General features: G+C 37.3%; 1 protein-coding gene across 1 annotated transcript in view; it reads left to right on the top strand.

Moving 5' to 3' along the window:
• The window catches only part of UBR5 (ubiquitin protein ligase E3 component n-recognin 5), a 96,591-nt gene that overhangs the window by 55,455 nt on the left and 25,816 nt on the right, over positions 1-15,320 (top strand). The window contains exons 20-35 of the mRNA XM_082499249.1: positions 385-582; positions 1,719-1,929; positions 5,907-6,033; positions 7,531-7,682; positions 8,080-8,175; positions 8,613-8,736; positions 9,059-9,156; positions 10,007-10,155; positions 10,590-10,681; positions 11,648-11,794; positions 11,890-12,008; positions 12,090-12,216; positions 12,317-12,446; positions 12,673-12,833; positions 13,382-13,621; positions 13,863-13,986. Of these exons, the coding sequence (XP_082355375.1) occupies positions 385-582; positions 1,719-1,929; positions 5,907-6,033; positions 7,531-7,682; positions 8,080-8,175; positions 8,613-8,736; positions 9,059-9,156; positions 10,007-10,155; positions 10,590-10,681; positions 11,648-11,794; positions 11,890-12,008; positions 12,090-12,216; positions 12,317-12,446; positions 12,673-12,833; positions 13,382-13,621; positions 13,863-13,986 (2,295 nt within the window). The remainder of the gene's footprint in view (positions 1-384; positions 583-1,718; positions 1,930-5,906; positions 6,034-7,530; positions 7,683-8,079; positions 8,176-8,612; positions 8,737-9,058; positions 9,157-10,006; positions 10,156-10,589; positions 10,682-11,647; positions 11,795-11,889; positions 12,009-12,089; positions 12,217-12,316; positions 12,447-12,672; positions 12,834-13,381; positions 13,622-13,862; positions 13,987-15,320) is intronic.

Here is a 15,320-nt window from a genome sequence, read left to right as displayed (position 1 = left end):
CTTTACTTAACATAGTTGAAGGAAACATTTTTTGGGAAAATAATTTGAATGCTTCATTTCTATGTATTCAACTTTCTCTGGAGCATTTAAGTAAGCTAAAAGTATAGGTACTGTATGTTTCATTGGTAATGTTTCGTAATGAACGTATGTCGTGAAGAAGATATTTTTAATAGTATTTACAATGTTTAGCACATTTCAGGCATTTGAGAAAGGGAATCTGGTATCTTGTGCTGCACCACTTGTAATGATAGGAGGCAATGGCGTAAATGAGAATTTTAAGTAAACTGTTCTCATTGTTGGTAGTCAAGCAGAACTGGACCTTTTGGGAAGGATACTTGTAAATTGTGGAGACTTAATGTTAAAACTTTTTTTCCCCAAATGTAGGAATCTCCTATTATTCTTAGAGATGGAAATGGTACAATCTATCCAATGGCAAAAGATTGTATGGGTGGGATACGAGACCCGGACTGGCTTGATCTCCCACCTATTAGTAGTCTGGGAATGGGTGTTCATTCCTTAACAAATCTTCCTGCTAATTCAACCATCAAAAAGAAAGCTGCTATTATCATTATGGCTGTTGAGGTAAAATATTTTCTTTACTACAGAATTATATGCTTTTTTTTTCTTGCTTTTAGAAAGTTATGCTTAAAGTGGCTTCATGTTTAGATACTGATTTATATTTGCACTATTTCAAATAAACTAATTTCAGCAGAAGATTCTCTTAGCAACATGAAAGCACAAACAAATTTACGTAGTAAAGTGAAAGATACATTTTGGGGGTGCATGGCCTCTGTATCAGGCTTTTAACTAGTAATATTTTCTTAGGCATTACTTTTAAAACTGTTACCTTTTTACGTACACTACCAGTATACAATTTTATTTGTTTTGTGGGTGCATGGTTTTTCTGGGGGATCCAACAACTTGTTTTCTTGTGAATGCAGTGCTTTTTTTTACTCTTTTACTTTTTTTTTTAAACCTTATATTTGAACCATACGTTAGGAAACTATGAGAGTGAAGCGAAGATTTTTTCACTTGAATCGCCTGTAGAGTTCTGTACTCATCTGTGGTGCTGTATGAATAGTTCTACTGTGAATTTATATATCATACTTGTATAAACCTGTCAGTGATTTGGTGCAGTTTAGTTAGATCTGTTGTGTGCTGTGCTGCCACCAGGAGGTATTGTGTACCCGTCAGACTGAGATTGATTTCACAGTGGAGTATTCCATCACTGTGGAAAAGCTTGTTACATATGGGGTGAGCCTTCCAGACCTTCAACGGCTTCTATTCATTCACGTCTCAGCATGTACATTACTTGGTTAAAATAAGTATGTAAGAGCTAGTTAATGTAGACCCCCTAGTTTTTTCAGTTGTACTGCTTTTCCCATGTTACATGTAGTCCTGAAATAGAAGTAATGTATCCTAAGAACCCAGCTATGAAGCCAAAGGCATACTTTCGCGAGCCTGGTAGCTTCTGCTGCTTAAGCCTCTCCTTTCCTTTTACTCGTCTGTGCCTGAATGCGTGCTGTTTTCTGGTTTTAACAGTGCTATAATTGAGATGATGTGTATTCTCAACAGTTCCTGCACTGACTTCCAGCCAATGTCCTAGATTTAGACCTTTCTATTAATTTAAAAAACAGAAAACTAGAAGTACTTAGGAAACTTGTATGCCTGCCTTTTGTATTTTTAATTGTTAAAATATATTATTCTTTTGAGTACAGAAACAAACTTTAATGCAGCACATTCTCCGATGTGACTATGAGGCTTGCAGACAATACCTGATGAATCTTGAACAAGCAGTTGTCTTGGATCAGAATCCACAAATGCTGCAGACGTTCCTTGGCCACAGATGTGATGGAAACCGCAATATTCTGCATGCTTGTGTGTCTGTATGCTTTCCAACCAGCAACAAAGAAACAAAAGAGGAAGAGGGTGAGCTCAACAATATCATGAAAATACTTTGAAAATAAACTATTTATGCATTTTCAAGAACATTTGAAATAAACACTGCATTCTTCATATATGGGTGTCTTAAAATTTAGCACCTAAGATGCGTCCTAGCCTTTCAAAGGTGCTGAGACAACATTTTTATTACTCTCATAAGGATTTATAAGAATTCAATAGTTAAGAACAATAAGCTGGTTTTATTGATTGTAAGAGACAAACTTTCCACATCCATGTTAGTTTTAGATGAAAACAAGTATTTTTTTAATCTTTATATCACTAATATCCCAATTATATCACTAGTAAGCTTTTAAGAGAAATGATATTTAATATTTTTCAAGTGTTATAGTATATGTTAATGTCTGCAATAAGAAATGTGAAAGAATGACTTTCTGCTGATGCCAGTTACTGACACCGTTTAAAAATGTCTATTAAATACCGTTATATAAAAAGTATAAACAAGGTTGCTAAGTCAAGCACTCCAAAATTAGGAAATGTCAGAATTAGGTTTACCCATGTGCTATACACGGGTATGCGTTGTGAAATGGTCTTTAATTACACCGTCATACTATTTTTTCCACAGGACTACCTCATTCAGTGCACAAGATGGACGGTGCTCACCGAATGGGTAGCTATTCAATATTTCTTTTTATCCTCATCATTCAGTGTGTGGCCCCATTCCTTACTTATTGCACACCATACAAACCCTGCACTGAATAATGAATGAACTTCCTTGTGGGATTTTTGTATGGTGCTGTCATTGAATTTTAGTCATTTATAGACCTTAATTGTTCTTCATATCCCTATTTCTAAAATGGGGTGATGCTGCAGATTTCTCATCTTTTGAAGGTATTATAGCCTGAAGTTTTTCTGTATGCAAAGCTATTAACTAATTTTGAGGGTTCTGTTTGAGAAGCTTAGGGCCTGATCTCATTTTTCTGTGTAGGTGTTATCTCAAAAGGCTTCATTCTAGAGCTGGGTTAATAGTAGTTTTAGTTGTTCTGTGAATGTTAATTATTTCTGTGAGTCAGGCACCTTTTAGTTGTATAGAAATGAGCAAAATGTATCACGACCATCTGTAAAAACTTGTTTCACAAAGTTCTGTGTGCTGTTAGATGTGGCAGAAATAGGTTCCAGTTCTCCGAAGTGATGTTCAGTGGCGTTAAACACAAGACAGTGCTTGTTGCTTTCCTTACCAAGCTGTTGCTGCCCTACTGCGTGCCTTCCAAGTGTTGCAGCGAACAGGGCATAAACAGCTTGCTCATTGTACAACCTTTCATCTTTAGTGTGTCGTCCATCCTGTGCACTGATTGAGGCAGGGGTCTTGTTGCGGGGGGGTGGGGAAGGAACAAAAAAAACCCCAAAACAACAACAAAAAAAAACCAAACAAAAAAACAACCTAAACCAACCAGCCAAACAATACCCAACCGTGTAACTAAAGATTGTTTTACTATAAGCATCCAAGGAAGCTGAAATAAGGATGCATGGGCAAACTTAATCTGACTTTTCTTAATTTGAGTGCTTGTCTTTGCAACCTTGATGTTTTTTTCAGTAAACCTCCATTTTTTTTTCAGTTTATTTGGATGTAATTTAACTTTCTGAAAAATAAAACATGAACCTGGTAGACTTTTAACACCCCTCTGCCTCTCTCTTTCCACTCACAAAAATTGTTTTAAAAGGGGATTCATATCTTTAGATTCAAATCGCATTCACCTTCCACTGTAACTGTTAGTGATGGATATTAGGACAAACTTATTTTCTGTGCATCGTCTGGAGGGCAGTGGTAACTAATGTTACTGTTTGTAAGTTATACAGCCACCTGTTAAACTGTAAAAGAAATTTGATTTACATGTAAAAGCTTCGATTCCAGACTCCAGGTATGATATTCCTTAACAATGGCAGAACATACTGCCCCTTCCCAGTTAATACCTGCCTGAGATCCTTTGCTCTTCTTGATATAGATTCCTCCTTACGTGGCGGAAAGGCAATATTGAGGGCAGGGATAAGCTTTTTTTTGTGTTCTCGGATCCTATTTCACCATAGCTCCCGCAGTACTGGATAAATGAATTGCAGGAAAAGTGGCCCCAGACCTGCAAAGACTCCTCAGTCTCACCAGTAGAAAGGATCTTGGAAAAGACGGGTCCAAAAGAAATGTCCAAAGCGTGTGGAATCATTGAAGAGTTACAATACTAAATGTCAGATAACTGTACTGAATACCTACAAGCTGAGTTTTTTCTAGAGAATTGGGACAGACTTCATTAGGCAACAGAACAGCAAATTGTGCTTAAAGCCAGAGCATTTACAATTGATGGGTCTCCAATAATGAATACTAACTTCATAAGTGGAACAGTGAAAATTCAGTTACGGTTTAGTGTGGCACCAAAGATAGATGAAATCTCTCTGTTGCAGAGAATGGTTGTGTTGCTTGAGGGATCACTTTCAAGAGCTGTGACCTTCTGTGTGAGGGGTCCCGAAGTATGTTGTGATGGGTCATGAGTTAAAAGAACTAGTGGGTCTTAGAAAAGAGTACAGCATAAATACAATGGCGTTTGCAACTATGGGCCAACTAGTGTAGAACTATAGGAGCACAAGAGTAGTATTCTGCTAAGTGCGTGATAGTCATCTGCTGTGGTAGTAGGTGATTTTTGTCTCAGAAACCTGCGCAAGCAAAACCTAAATCTTTGCTACTTCAGGCAGCGATGAGTAGAAAGATCTAAAGAATAAACATACTATGAAAGCTGACAAATGCCATCAAATTACCTTGTTCTACGAACTCAAAGTTGGAAATATTAATAATACATTCTTGTTTTGAAAAGAAAAAAAAATGGGAATTATCCAGGTCTTAGTACTCTCAGTGGAGAAAATATGCATGCAGAGGATGGTGACTGTCAGTCTGAAAAGCGTTTAAATGGAAAGTGAGCACTAGTGAGCATTAACCATAGCAACTTTGAGACATGTCCTGAAAGAACGATAAGACTCACTTCAAGGAAATTTTTTTCTTTTTTTCAGAAATACACCCGTTTCTTCTAGTTTGTACCAAAAATTGTCTTTCACTCTGTTGAAAGGAAAATTGCCCCTCTCCTGGCCTGTATCATGCTGAAAGTGGCTTCTCTTTTAGTTCTTTCTGGATCCATGGCTCTAGCGATTTGTAATTCGCTATGTAGTGGCTATGTGATCTTTAATTGTCAGTAGCTCCTAAAGAAGCAATGACTGTTACCCTGTGCAAACCTTGTACAGTTAACTTTACTGGTTTATCTGTGTATTTATCTTGCAGATAAATAAACCTACTTTAGGTTTTTGATTCGGGTGGCTGTTTCAAGTTGTACTGTAACTGTACAACTAGGCAATTTTTTATATTCTGCGTAGAACTTGGCACAATTCAGTCCTCATTATGACTAGGACCTTTAAGTGTTATGATGCTTAGAAATGTTAAAATAAATGCTTATTCTTTCTGAGTTGATTGTGCTACCTTATTATACTCATAACACAGTTTACCTAAGCATGCTCATAAGTTGATTGTGTATCCTAAAAGCCCACAACTTTGCATTGTTGTTCATAGCTGCTCATTGTGAAATGTAGGGTTTGTCTTTTCTTGTGGTGTTCTGGGTTTTTTTGGTTGTCCTTGCTTTTGAAGCCTTGACTCAGCAAGTGTCAGCAATCACCTATGTGATAGGTCCTTGTCTCTTGATGATACTGAAAACTGAAAGCTTGTTCTGTATTTTGGGTGGCTTGAATTTCCTTCCTTGATGGCCTTTTAGAAACCAAACCCAGTCAGAACCATGGTTAAGCTCATCCAAAATAAAAATTTGTATATGAGCCTACTCTGTCCCTGTAAATATTAAAATAAAATAAAATAAAAATGCAGGGAACATTTTACGTTTAGTGGCATTTCATACTTTATACTCCTTCCTTATAATTTTTCCAAGTGAAATTTTGGCATTAACACATGTTCTTAATTTTTTCAGAAGCAGAGCGCTCTGAAAGGAATACATTTGCTGAAAGGCTCTCAGCTGTTGAAGCTATTGCAAATGCAATCTCCGTTGTGTCAAGTAATGGTCCAGGAAATCGGGCAGGATCATCAAGCAGCAGAAGGTAAACGGACTAACTCTTTCTTCTTTGCATGCTAATTTCTATATTAATTGCCAATCTCTTATTAATTCTTTCCTTCAGTCTAGTTTAAGAATGGGCTCTATTGCTAGCTTAAAGTCAGATTTCACTTCTTCAAGTACCAAACTAGAGCTCTAGTGTTTGGGGTTTTTTTGAAGTCTTTTTTGGTGTGAGAACTAATGGTGGTATATTTCTAAACTAATTCTGTTTTCTGCGGTTGAGGCATTGTCTCCTCAGTTATAAAGCAGAAATGCTTCTCCTTGTGGGGAAAGGGAACTTGAGGATAAGCTCTGATGTTCTTTACCATGGAAAATTAAGGATCACGGAAGTACTGTAATAGCACCCAGGCTTGTTCTTTTAAGAGAGTTTCTGAGGGAGGTGGTCGCTTATGCAGATAAATAATACTGAGATCAACATAACACTGGTGGTGAGTCCTTTGTATCAAGGCGGCTCTAAAGGATAGGTTTCTGACCCTGACAGAATCCTAATTTCTGATGACAGTTACGTTGTGCCTCTTTCCATGATGGTAACTGAGTGGTACTCACGTCAAGGGAATTTGATGGTATCTGTACTGAGTTCTAGTCAGTTCAGAGCACTCTGGATGAGGGTATAGTACAATTTTTTTACTTAGCTCTGTATTCAAAGCAATTGACATAAAATGATGTCTTTATCCTTCCCAAGACACAGTCCTCATCACTGTTATCTTTTTGATATGGGAGATAAGGGTGAGGGTTGAAGCTTCCCTCCAACATTCTGTAGGAGACATTACTCTTAAGAGGAAGTGCAATTAAAAAAAAAAAAAAAACCAAAAAACAAACAAAACCACCTTTATGTTTGTACTTCTATGTATCACACTGGGTTCTTTGATTTCTACCTTATTTGTACCACCTTTCCCTTTAGTAAGATGATACAGAATTTCTTGAAATTGTTTACTGACTATCCTCAGTAAAGTAGTACTTTCATGTTGAGTAGCTTCAAACAAATGACTTTTCAAAAAAAAAAAAAAAAACCAAAAAACTTCCCAGCCCTGTTTTTATTCTTTCATTAACTTCCTCTTGCAGTTAGATTTTAAAAAACATCAGCAACAAGAGCAAATCCTTGCACAAGCTTAACAACCCTGCCAATGAGTTTGGGGTGAAAGGAATGTCGAATAGCGGTAATAATGCCCATCAGATGCTGCTCCCTGCAAGAGAGGCAGTGCTGTGGTGACTAGGGAAGTGTTGTGGACTCAAATAAATCTGGCTTGATACTTGACTCTTCTTCCAAGGCCGTTATATTCTGTTGCAACGAAATGGGATACAGGAATGAAAAATACCTCTTTGCTCATTCTTCTTTATAGAGTCATAGAATGTTTTTTTTATGCTGAAGAAAAATGAAGATAAGAAGAGTTTGCTTCCCTTTTCCAGTGTGAAATTCTGCTTTAAAATGTTCTAATTAGAAATGAAAATGAGATAGTGTTTTTTACCTTGGTTTTGTATTCAGTTTGAGATTAAGGGAAATGATGAGAAGGTCCTTGAGAGCTGCTGGATTGGGTAGACATGAAGCTGGTGCTTCATCAAGTGATCACCAGGACCCGGTTTCTCCACCAATAGCTCCTCCCAGCTGGGTTCCAGATCCTCCTGCAATGGATCCGGGTAAGTCTGCTCATGTATCTCATTAGACTGTAGAATGAGAGATTTAATGCAGGAACTGATGGCTTTTAAGGTGAATCACTTCGATTTCAGCGTGAGACTGAAATACCTAATGTCATTGAGGTAGCAAGAGGTCATGGAGGTAGCTTTAAGAATTTACTGAAGACTTAACAGCCTTTTTTAAATCCACTATGTGTCTTTCTAACGCTGGTGTCAAACTTCTGTGAAGCGTGTTTTGTAATGTCGAGTTACATTACTAATCTAGGAATGTGGCCGTTTGTAGGAAAGACTACCAATTAAATACAGAAAACCTGCAGTGTGTTAGACATTGCAGAAAGAGCATGTTGTTAGGGATGTTTTTATGTATTGATATACATCCTGCTGTTCTGTTTACTGAAAGATGGTGACATTGATTTTATCCTGGCCCCCGCTGTGGGATCTCTTACCACAGCAGCGACTGGCACCGGCCAAGGACCTAGCACCTCCACGATACCAGGTGAGGACATACTGCTTATCTGATTATGCTTTAGAAGGAAAATGATCTCAAAAGCTGTCTTCGCTTGCACAGACTTTCTGCATTGGAAAATGCCTCTTATCAGATGAAGATTGGATTGAAGGAGAATTTCACGAGTGTGCAGAAAGTAAATGAAGCACCATGCTGTGTTTTATGTAAAAATTATTTTTACCTGGGGAATGATAAATATGTAAAAATATGGTAATCAGCATGAAATTGGGATTACTGTCTGTATTTCAAAATGTGATTTGGAATTGAAATTTACAGTACGTCAGTGAAATATTGCTGGAACTGGCAAACCACTGAATAGTCAAGCTACTGATTAATCACCTCAGTGAAACATTAAATTATTTGCTTTTAATAGGTAGTAATTTTTTGAGGAAAAACTGTGCATCTGCAATTTTTTTTTCTTATTACAGGTCCTTCTACTGAACCATCTGTAGTGGAATCAAAGGATCGGAAGGCAAATGCTCATTTCATACTGAAATTACTATGTGATAGTGTTGTTTTACAACCTTATCTTCGAGAATTGCTGTCAGCCAAGTAAGGATTTTCATATGAATTCTCACTATGCTTTGTAATATTATATCACCTGAAATTTATTAAATAGAAGCCTTTTTAAAAAAGGCTATTTAAAGGCGCATTAGTTAGAGAATGTTAGACTACTGGCTATATTTGTGTCCGGCCATCGCTTAAAATTAGGTCTATTTCACAGAAGTAAAACAAAAGAGTGCTTGTTCACTCCCTGGTTTTTCTGTTTGCACAAGATCAGCAGCGCTACATTTTCATATATTTGTTTCCTACTTCTCCTGTTATAACAAACAATTTCAGTGTGTTTTTAACTTGTTTTTTTTTTTTTCCCTAGGGATGCAAGAGGCATGACACCATTTATGTCGGCAGTTAGTGGCCGGGCATATCCTGCTGCAATTACAATTCTAGAAACTGCACAGAAAATTGCTAAAGGTACACCAGCTTTAGTAAATATTAGCATGTGTTTTCCTTCTAAAGTTTGTTATGTGTGCAGATTCATTATTAACAGTGCTTTTTTTGGTGAACTTGCATGTGCTTGAGCAACTGGTGATGGTGATAAACATCTCTTTCCAAAACACTGTATATTGCTGCATGTTTTGGAAGTCTTGCTGTCTTCCTCTTTTGTAGTGTGTATAGTACAATAGATTTCTATGAATGTTATTGCTTTTGTGTTCTTTATACTCTTTACAGCATTTTATTGCTGTACAAACCAGTGGATTAAGGTACTGTTTTTCAGTAGCACAAAGGTATCACCTGGAACTTCTTTATTTGAATTGGAAAAAACCAATATGATAAAGCAGTATGCCAAGCTAGATCCTGTTCCTGTCAGATGTTTTGTGACCCGCTTTCGATGGTATTGAATTGCTTAGGAGAAATATGTGAAGTTGAACTTCAGGAGAAACTTCAACAGTTTAGAACTGTGGTGTGACAAGGCCTATAGGACTGTGTGTATCCCTTATAAGAATATTGTCCATAAATTATATTTTAATCCTTCAAAATTGTCATCCACTGAATTGATTAAATATCAGTGAATTTAACACTGGGGAAGAGTCGGTGGTTGTATTTTTCAGTCAAGAATTTGCAGCAGTTCCTGCAAGAAATACCTCAAAAGTGACAAGCAGAAAGCTTTCTCAAAAAACTGTGCAAGAGACTTTATTCAAACTTCTAAATCCATATGGGATTTTGTAATGGCAAACATCTGTCAAGTATGGATACTGTTGGTGGGGTTTTGTTATTTTTGGGGGGTTGATTTTAACTTTGGTATTCTGTTGTTCTTCTAAAGCTGAAGCAACTTCCAGTGAAAAAGAAGATGACGTATTTATGGGAATGGTTTGTCCTTCTGGTACAAATCCAGATGACTCTCCTTTGTATGTTTTGTGTTGTAATGATACATGCAGTTTTACGTGGACTGGTGCAGAACATATTAACCAAGTAAGTCTTTTTTTATTTCTTCTTTTTAAGTAAATAGGAATGTGTTTCAGCATATATTCTGTTAGTCTACTAATCTAATTATTAAATTATTATTAGAGTTGCATTGTTATAATTATTGTAACTTTTAAGTCTGGTACAGTTACTGCCTCCCTAATTGCTTTGTACTCTCAAATCTGGCTCTGCTGGTCAGAATATGACTGTTTATGGGTGTGGTTTTTCCCCTCTGGCTAGCTTTGGCAAAAACTTTGGTGGAAACAGCTCTTTGAAAACACTGAATAGTCTAACAATAAAGTTTCACTTTCTAGAATTGACTTATTTCTAAGTGGAGGCATCAGTTTGAACAAGTGCAATTTTATTGTAACCTGAAATGCTGTGAGATTGCAAGTACTGTAGGGAGAAAACTGTGCATAATATTTTTGGTAAATTTTTTTTAGGATATATTTGAATGCCGAACATGTGGCCTATTAGAATCTCTTTGTTGTTGCACAGAATGTGCAAGGGTCTGTCACAAAGGACATGACTGCAAGTAAGTATTGTATTCTGTTTCTTATAATTAAATAAATATTTTTGTGGTTTTGTTTGTTTATTGAGAGTTAGTAGATTTCTTTTTTCCTTTGTTGAAGTGTTCAGGTATTGGAGAACAAAAGATTAATAAAATATTTAAAATATCTTCTTTTCCTTTTGCTCTGTAAGATCTATTTTATGAGCCAGAATTGAAAGAGTAACCTGAAGCAGTCTTGTACTATTTTCGCTTTGTAGAATTTGGAGTAAATGAGTAATTCTAACACCCTCAAAGGGCTTAACATTCTAAGAAAAATACATCTAAATAATACTATGTTTTCATTTTGGGTGCCTCCAGGAGTTTTCTGAAGCCAGTGAATCCTGATGACAGATAATTCTTGTAAATGTTCAGAAGGAAGTGTAGCGTATTAATCTCTAAAGTCAACTGTAATACCAGGAACAGTGAGCAAGCAGTCAAACGAATAGTCCAGATGTCTCTGATGAACCTGGCCAAAGCTTTGAAACTGCAGATGTTTTGTGCCACTGTTACAGGGCGTAAATGTTACAGCATTAGTATCCTAGCTATAGTAAGCCAACAGATACAATTATAAAGATATTCTCAGCATTGTAATAATCACTGAGATTTTACCTCGTTGTGAGGATTTCCAACTTAACTTTCCTAGCTGGAGACTGTTTTGTGGAAGAATAGAATGGTCTTGGATGAATTTTACTAAGGCACTATGTAAAATCTCTGTAGTGAAATTGCCCTCTTAGAATGAGTGTAGGAAACAAGAGCAGCAAATCTCAAGTGTTGCCACATACAAACTCTGCATTTCTCTTTTAAGCTAAGTTTTTGGCATCTTGCTACTATAATAAATTAAATTAACTCTAGCAGGAATCTTAATGTGTACACTAACACCCTCAGCCTGTGTAGGAAATATTTGGTATATTACTGAACAGTGTTGCAGCTCACCTTTTTTACTTCCTGTAGGCTCAAACGAACTTCTCCAACAGCCTACTGTGATTGCTGGGAAAAGTGCAAGTGTAAAACACTAATCGCTGGACAAAAATCTGCTCGCCTTGATCTCCTTTACCGCCTGCTTACCACCACAAATCTTGTTACCATGCCAAATAGCAGGTGAGTTCATATTTGCAGTGGCTAGGGCAGAATAATTTTTATTATTTTTAAATATGCAGTATATCATATCTCCACTAACCAATTTTTCATTACAGGGGAGAACATCTGCTGCTGTTTTTAGTACAGACAGTTGCTAGGCAAACTGTGGAACACTGCCAGTACAGACCACCTAGAATTAGGGAAGATCGTAATCGTAAAACTGCAAATCCTGAAGGTAAGAGCTGCTTCAGTGAAATAAATGGCAAATTCCATATTTCAGTACCTCTTTTTTTATAATGCTTTTTTTTCTTTTTAGATTCTGATATGCCTGATCATGATTTAGAACCTCCTCGTTTTGCCCAACTTGCTCTGGAACGTGTTTTGCAGGACTGGAATGCACTGAAGTCCATGATCATGTTTGGCTCCCAGGAAAATAAAGACCCGTGTGTATTTACACGTAGTTGTCAATGTAAAGTTTGATCTGATATTTGAGACCTGCTGACTTACATAAAATTTATTTCCTTTCTTTTTGTTTTTTCCAAGTCTTAGTGCAAGCAGTAGGATAGGTCATCTTCTGCCTGAAGAACAAGTTTACCTTAATCAGCAAAGTGGAACTATTCGCTTGGACTGTTTTACGCACTGCCTTATTGTCAAGTGTACAGCAGACATTTTGGTAAGCACTCTTAGCCATGTTTTACATTAGATTTTCTGAATAATGTGATATTATAGTGTATATCAGGTGATATGCTTGGAGACTAATTTGAAAATAACTTCAAAGTGGTTGTGTTTATGTAAATTTATACAGTTATGGCTGTGGTGTCCCTTTGAATCTTAATCTGTCTTGTTTCACGCTTCTAAATTACATATCATTATTGGGTTGTAATGACTTGTTTCAACAGCTCTTAGATACTTTGCTGGGTACTCTGGTAAAGGAATTACAAAACAAGTATACGCCCGGACGCAGAGAAGAAGCTATTGCTGTTACAATGAGATTCCTGCGTTCTGTGGCAAGAGTGTTTGTCATTCTTAGTGTGGAAATGGCTTCCTCCAAAAAGAAAAAGTAAGTTGGGGGGGGGGGGGGGAGAGGGTTGGTTGTGGTGGTTTTGATTTTTTTAATTTAAATATTTATTCTCTTATTAAATGAGTTTATACAAATCAACAATAGGCAGAAACATGGGCATTAATTTGTGGTCTGTAGGCAGCATTGTGTGGAAAGGTGCAAACCTCAAGATTGCACAATAGCTGCTGGTATCTCATGTAGCTTTTTAATACAATGCTTGTTCAACTTACATGTTCGTACTTAAACTTTCTGTTTAAAATGTTAGGATTTTTGGAAGTAGGGTTTTTTAACATGTTAAAATGACTATCTATGGTTGTGTATCAGTAATACATTCAGATATCCAGCCTCAGTCTTGATTTACTGAATGATAAATGTTTTTAACTGACTTGAATATCTGTGCACATTGTTACTATACACACACAAATGTATGTATCTGTTAAAGATAATTGTCTTGAGGTTTTGAAAAAAAAAATTAATATCACTGTAAAGTTTTTTTGAAGAAAAGACATATTTGACCTTTTTTTTTTTTCTGTATTTTTTTTCCCTAGCAATTTTATCCCACAGCCAATTGGAAAATGTAAACGTGTATTCCAGGCATTATTGCCATATGCTGTTGAAGAGTTGTGCAATGTAGCAGAATCTCTAATTATTCCAGTCAGGATGGGAATTGCACGTCCTACAGCACCCTTTACTCTTGCTAGCACCAGTATAGATGCCATGCAGGGAAGTGAAGAACTGTTTTCTGTGGAGCCTCTGCCACCCAGACCATCATCCGACCAGTCTAGCAGGTAAAATTCACTAAAGCTCACTGTTCCTTCTTTTTAAACACTTGGTAAAGGTGGTTTTGTTTTGGATTTTTTGTTAGCTTTTCATTAAGAGAAATGTGGTGAGGCTTCTTATTCTGGCCAAGCATTTTGGAAGTACTTTCCTACTGACAGATTTCTACAATAATTAGGTTCATAATGCCTTGCAGAGGTCTAAATCTACTTTTGGGGGTTTGTTCGTTTGTTTTTTTTTTTTTTTTTTAAGTTCTAGTCAATCTCAGTCATCCTACATCATAAGGAATCCTCAGCAACGACGAATCAGCCAGTCACAGCCAGTTCGTGGCAGGGATGAAGAACAAGACGATATCGTTTCAGCAGATGTGGAAGAGGTCAGTCTCTTTTTTTTGTTTGTTTGTTTGGGCTTTTTCTTCTTCTCAGTATGGCACCAAATGCTTTAGCACATGCTCTAATGTCTGAACCATAAATCAGTTCATAGAATTTTCTGGGTTGGAAGGGACCTGTATGATCGTCGAGTCCAACCATCAACCTAACACTGCCAAAACCACCACTAAACTGTGTCCCTAAGCATCACATCTACTGGTCTTTTAAATATTTCCAGGGATGGTGACTCAGCCACTTCCCTGGGCAGCCTGTTCCAATGCTTAACAACCCTTTTGGTGAAGAAATTTTTCCTAATATCCAATCTAAACCTCCCCTGGCACAACTTGAGGCCATTTCCTCTTGTCCTATTGCTCGTTACTGGGGAGAAGAGACTGACCCCCACCTGGCTACAACCTCCTTTCAGGTAGTTGTGGAGAGTGATATGGTCTCCCCTGAGCCTCCTTTTCTCCAGGCTAAACAACCCCAGTTCCCTCAGCCTCTCCTCTTATGACTTGTTCTCCAGACCCCTCACCAGCTTTGTTGACCTTCTTTGGACACGCTCCAGCACCTCAATGTCTGTCTTGTAGTGAGGGGCCCAAAACTGAACACAATACTCGAGGTGCAGCCTCAACAGTGCTGAGTGTAAAGGGTCAGTCACTTCCCTAGTCCTGCTGGCCACAATATTTCTGATCAGGCCAGGATGTTGTTGGCCACCTGGGCATGCTGTTGGCTCATATGCAGCTGGCTGTCAACCAACACCCCCAGGCCCTTTTCTGCAGGGCTCCAGCACCTCAACGTCTGTCTTGTAGTGAGGGACCCAAAACTGTACAGAAGACCTCTGATTTGCAAAAGATACTGTGTAGTACTTCATGAACTCCTATTGTGCCATAAGCATTTTGTTTTAACAGAGCTTTGTAATCATTGTTTTTTATCCAGTAATATTTAGTCATTTCAGAGTATACTAAATGCCTTGCATTTGACAGAATTACAGTATGATTTAGAATGCTAATAAATACATCTGTCATTTCCTTTATATATAAACCTATGCTATATTATAATTTACTGTAAAAAAAGGTTTTAGTCTTGCAGCACATGGTTGCTGTTACATAGGTTCTATTAGAGAACAAGAGGGTCTTTTACGAGGATGGTAGCTCTTCAATATTTAGAAACTAATTCTAGGTTTTATAGTCAGTTTTACCCTTTCAGCATTAAAATCTGATGCTGAAGGCTTTGCTTTATTTGTGGTCTGGGCCTGTGGTCTGTTTTTTCCACAACACTGTGGACTGTACAACCATGTATAACTACTGTGGCTGTAAGTTCATTTTCTGTTCACATCAATTCA

The sequence above is a fragment of the Vanellus vanellus genome (genome assembly GCF_965231255.1).
Source record: "Vanellus vanellus genome assembly, chromosome: 2".
NCBI classification, from domain to species: domain Eukaryota; kingdom Metazoa; phylum Chordata; class Aves; order Charadriiformes; family Charadriidae; genus Vanellus; species Vanellus vanellus.
The sequence above is the reverse complement of the archived record's forward strand: the minus strand, read 5'-3'. Positions and strand labels throughout refer to the sequence as shown.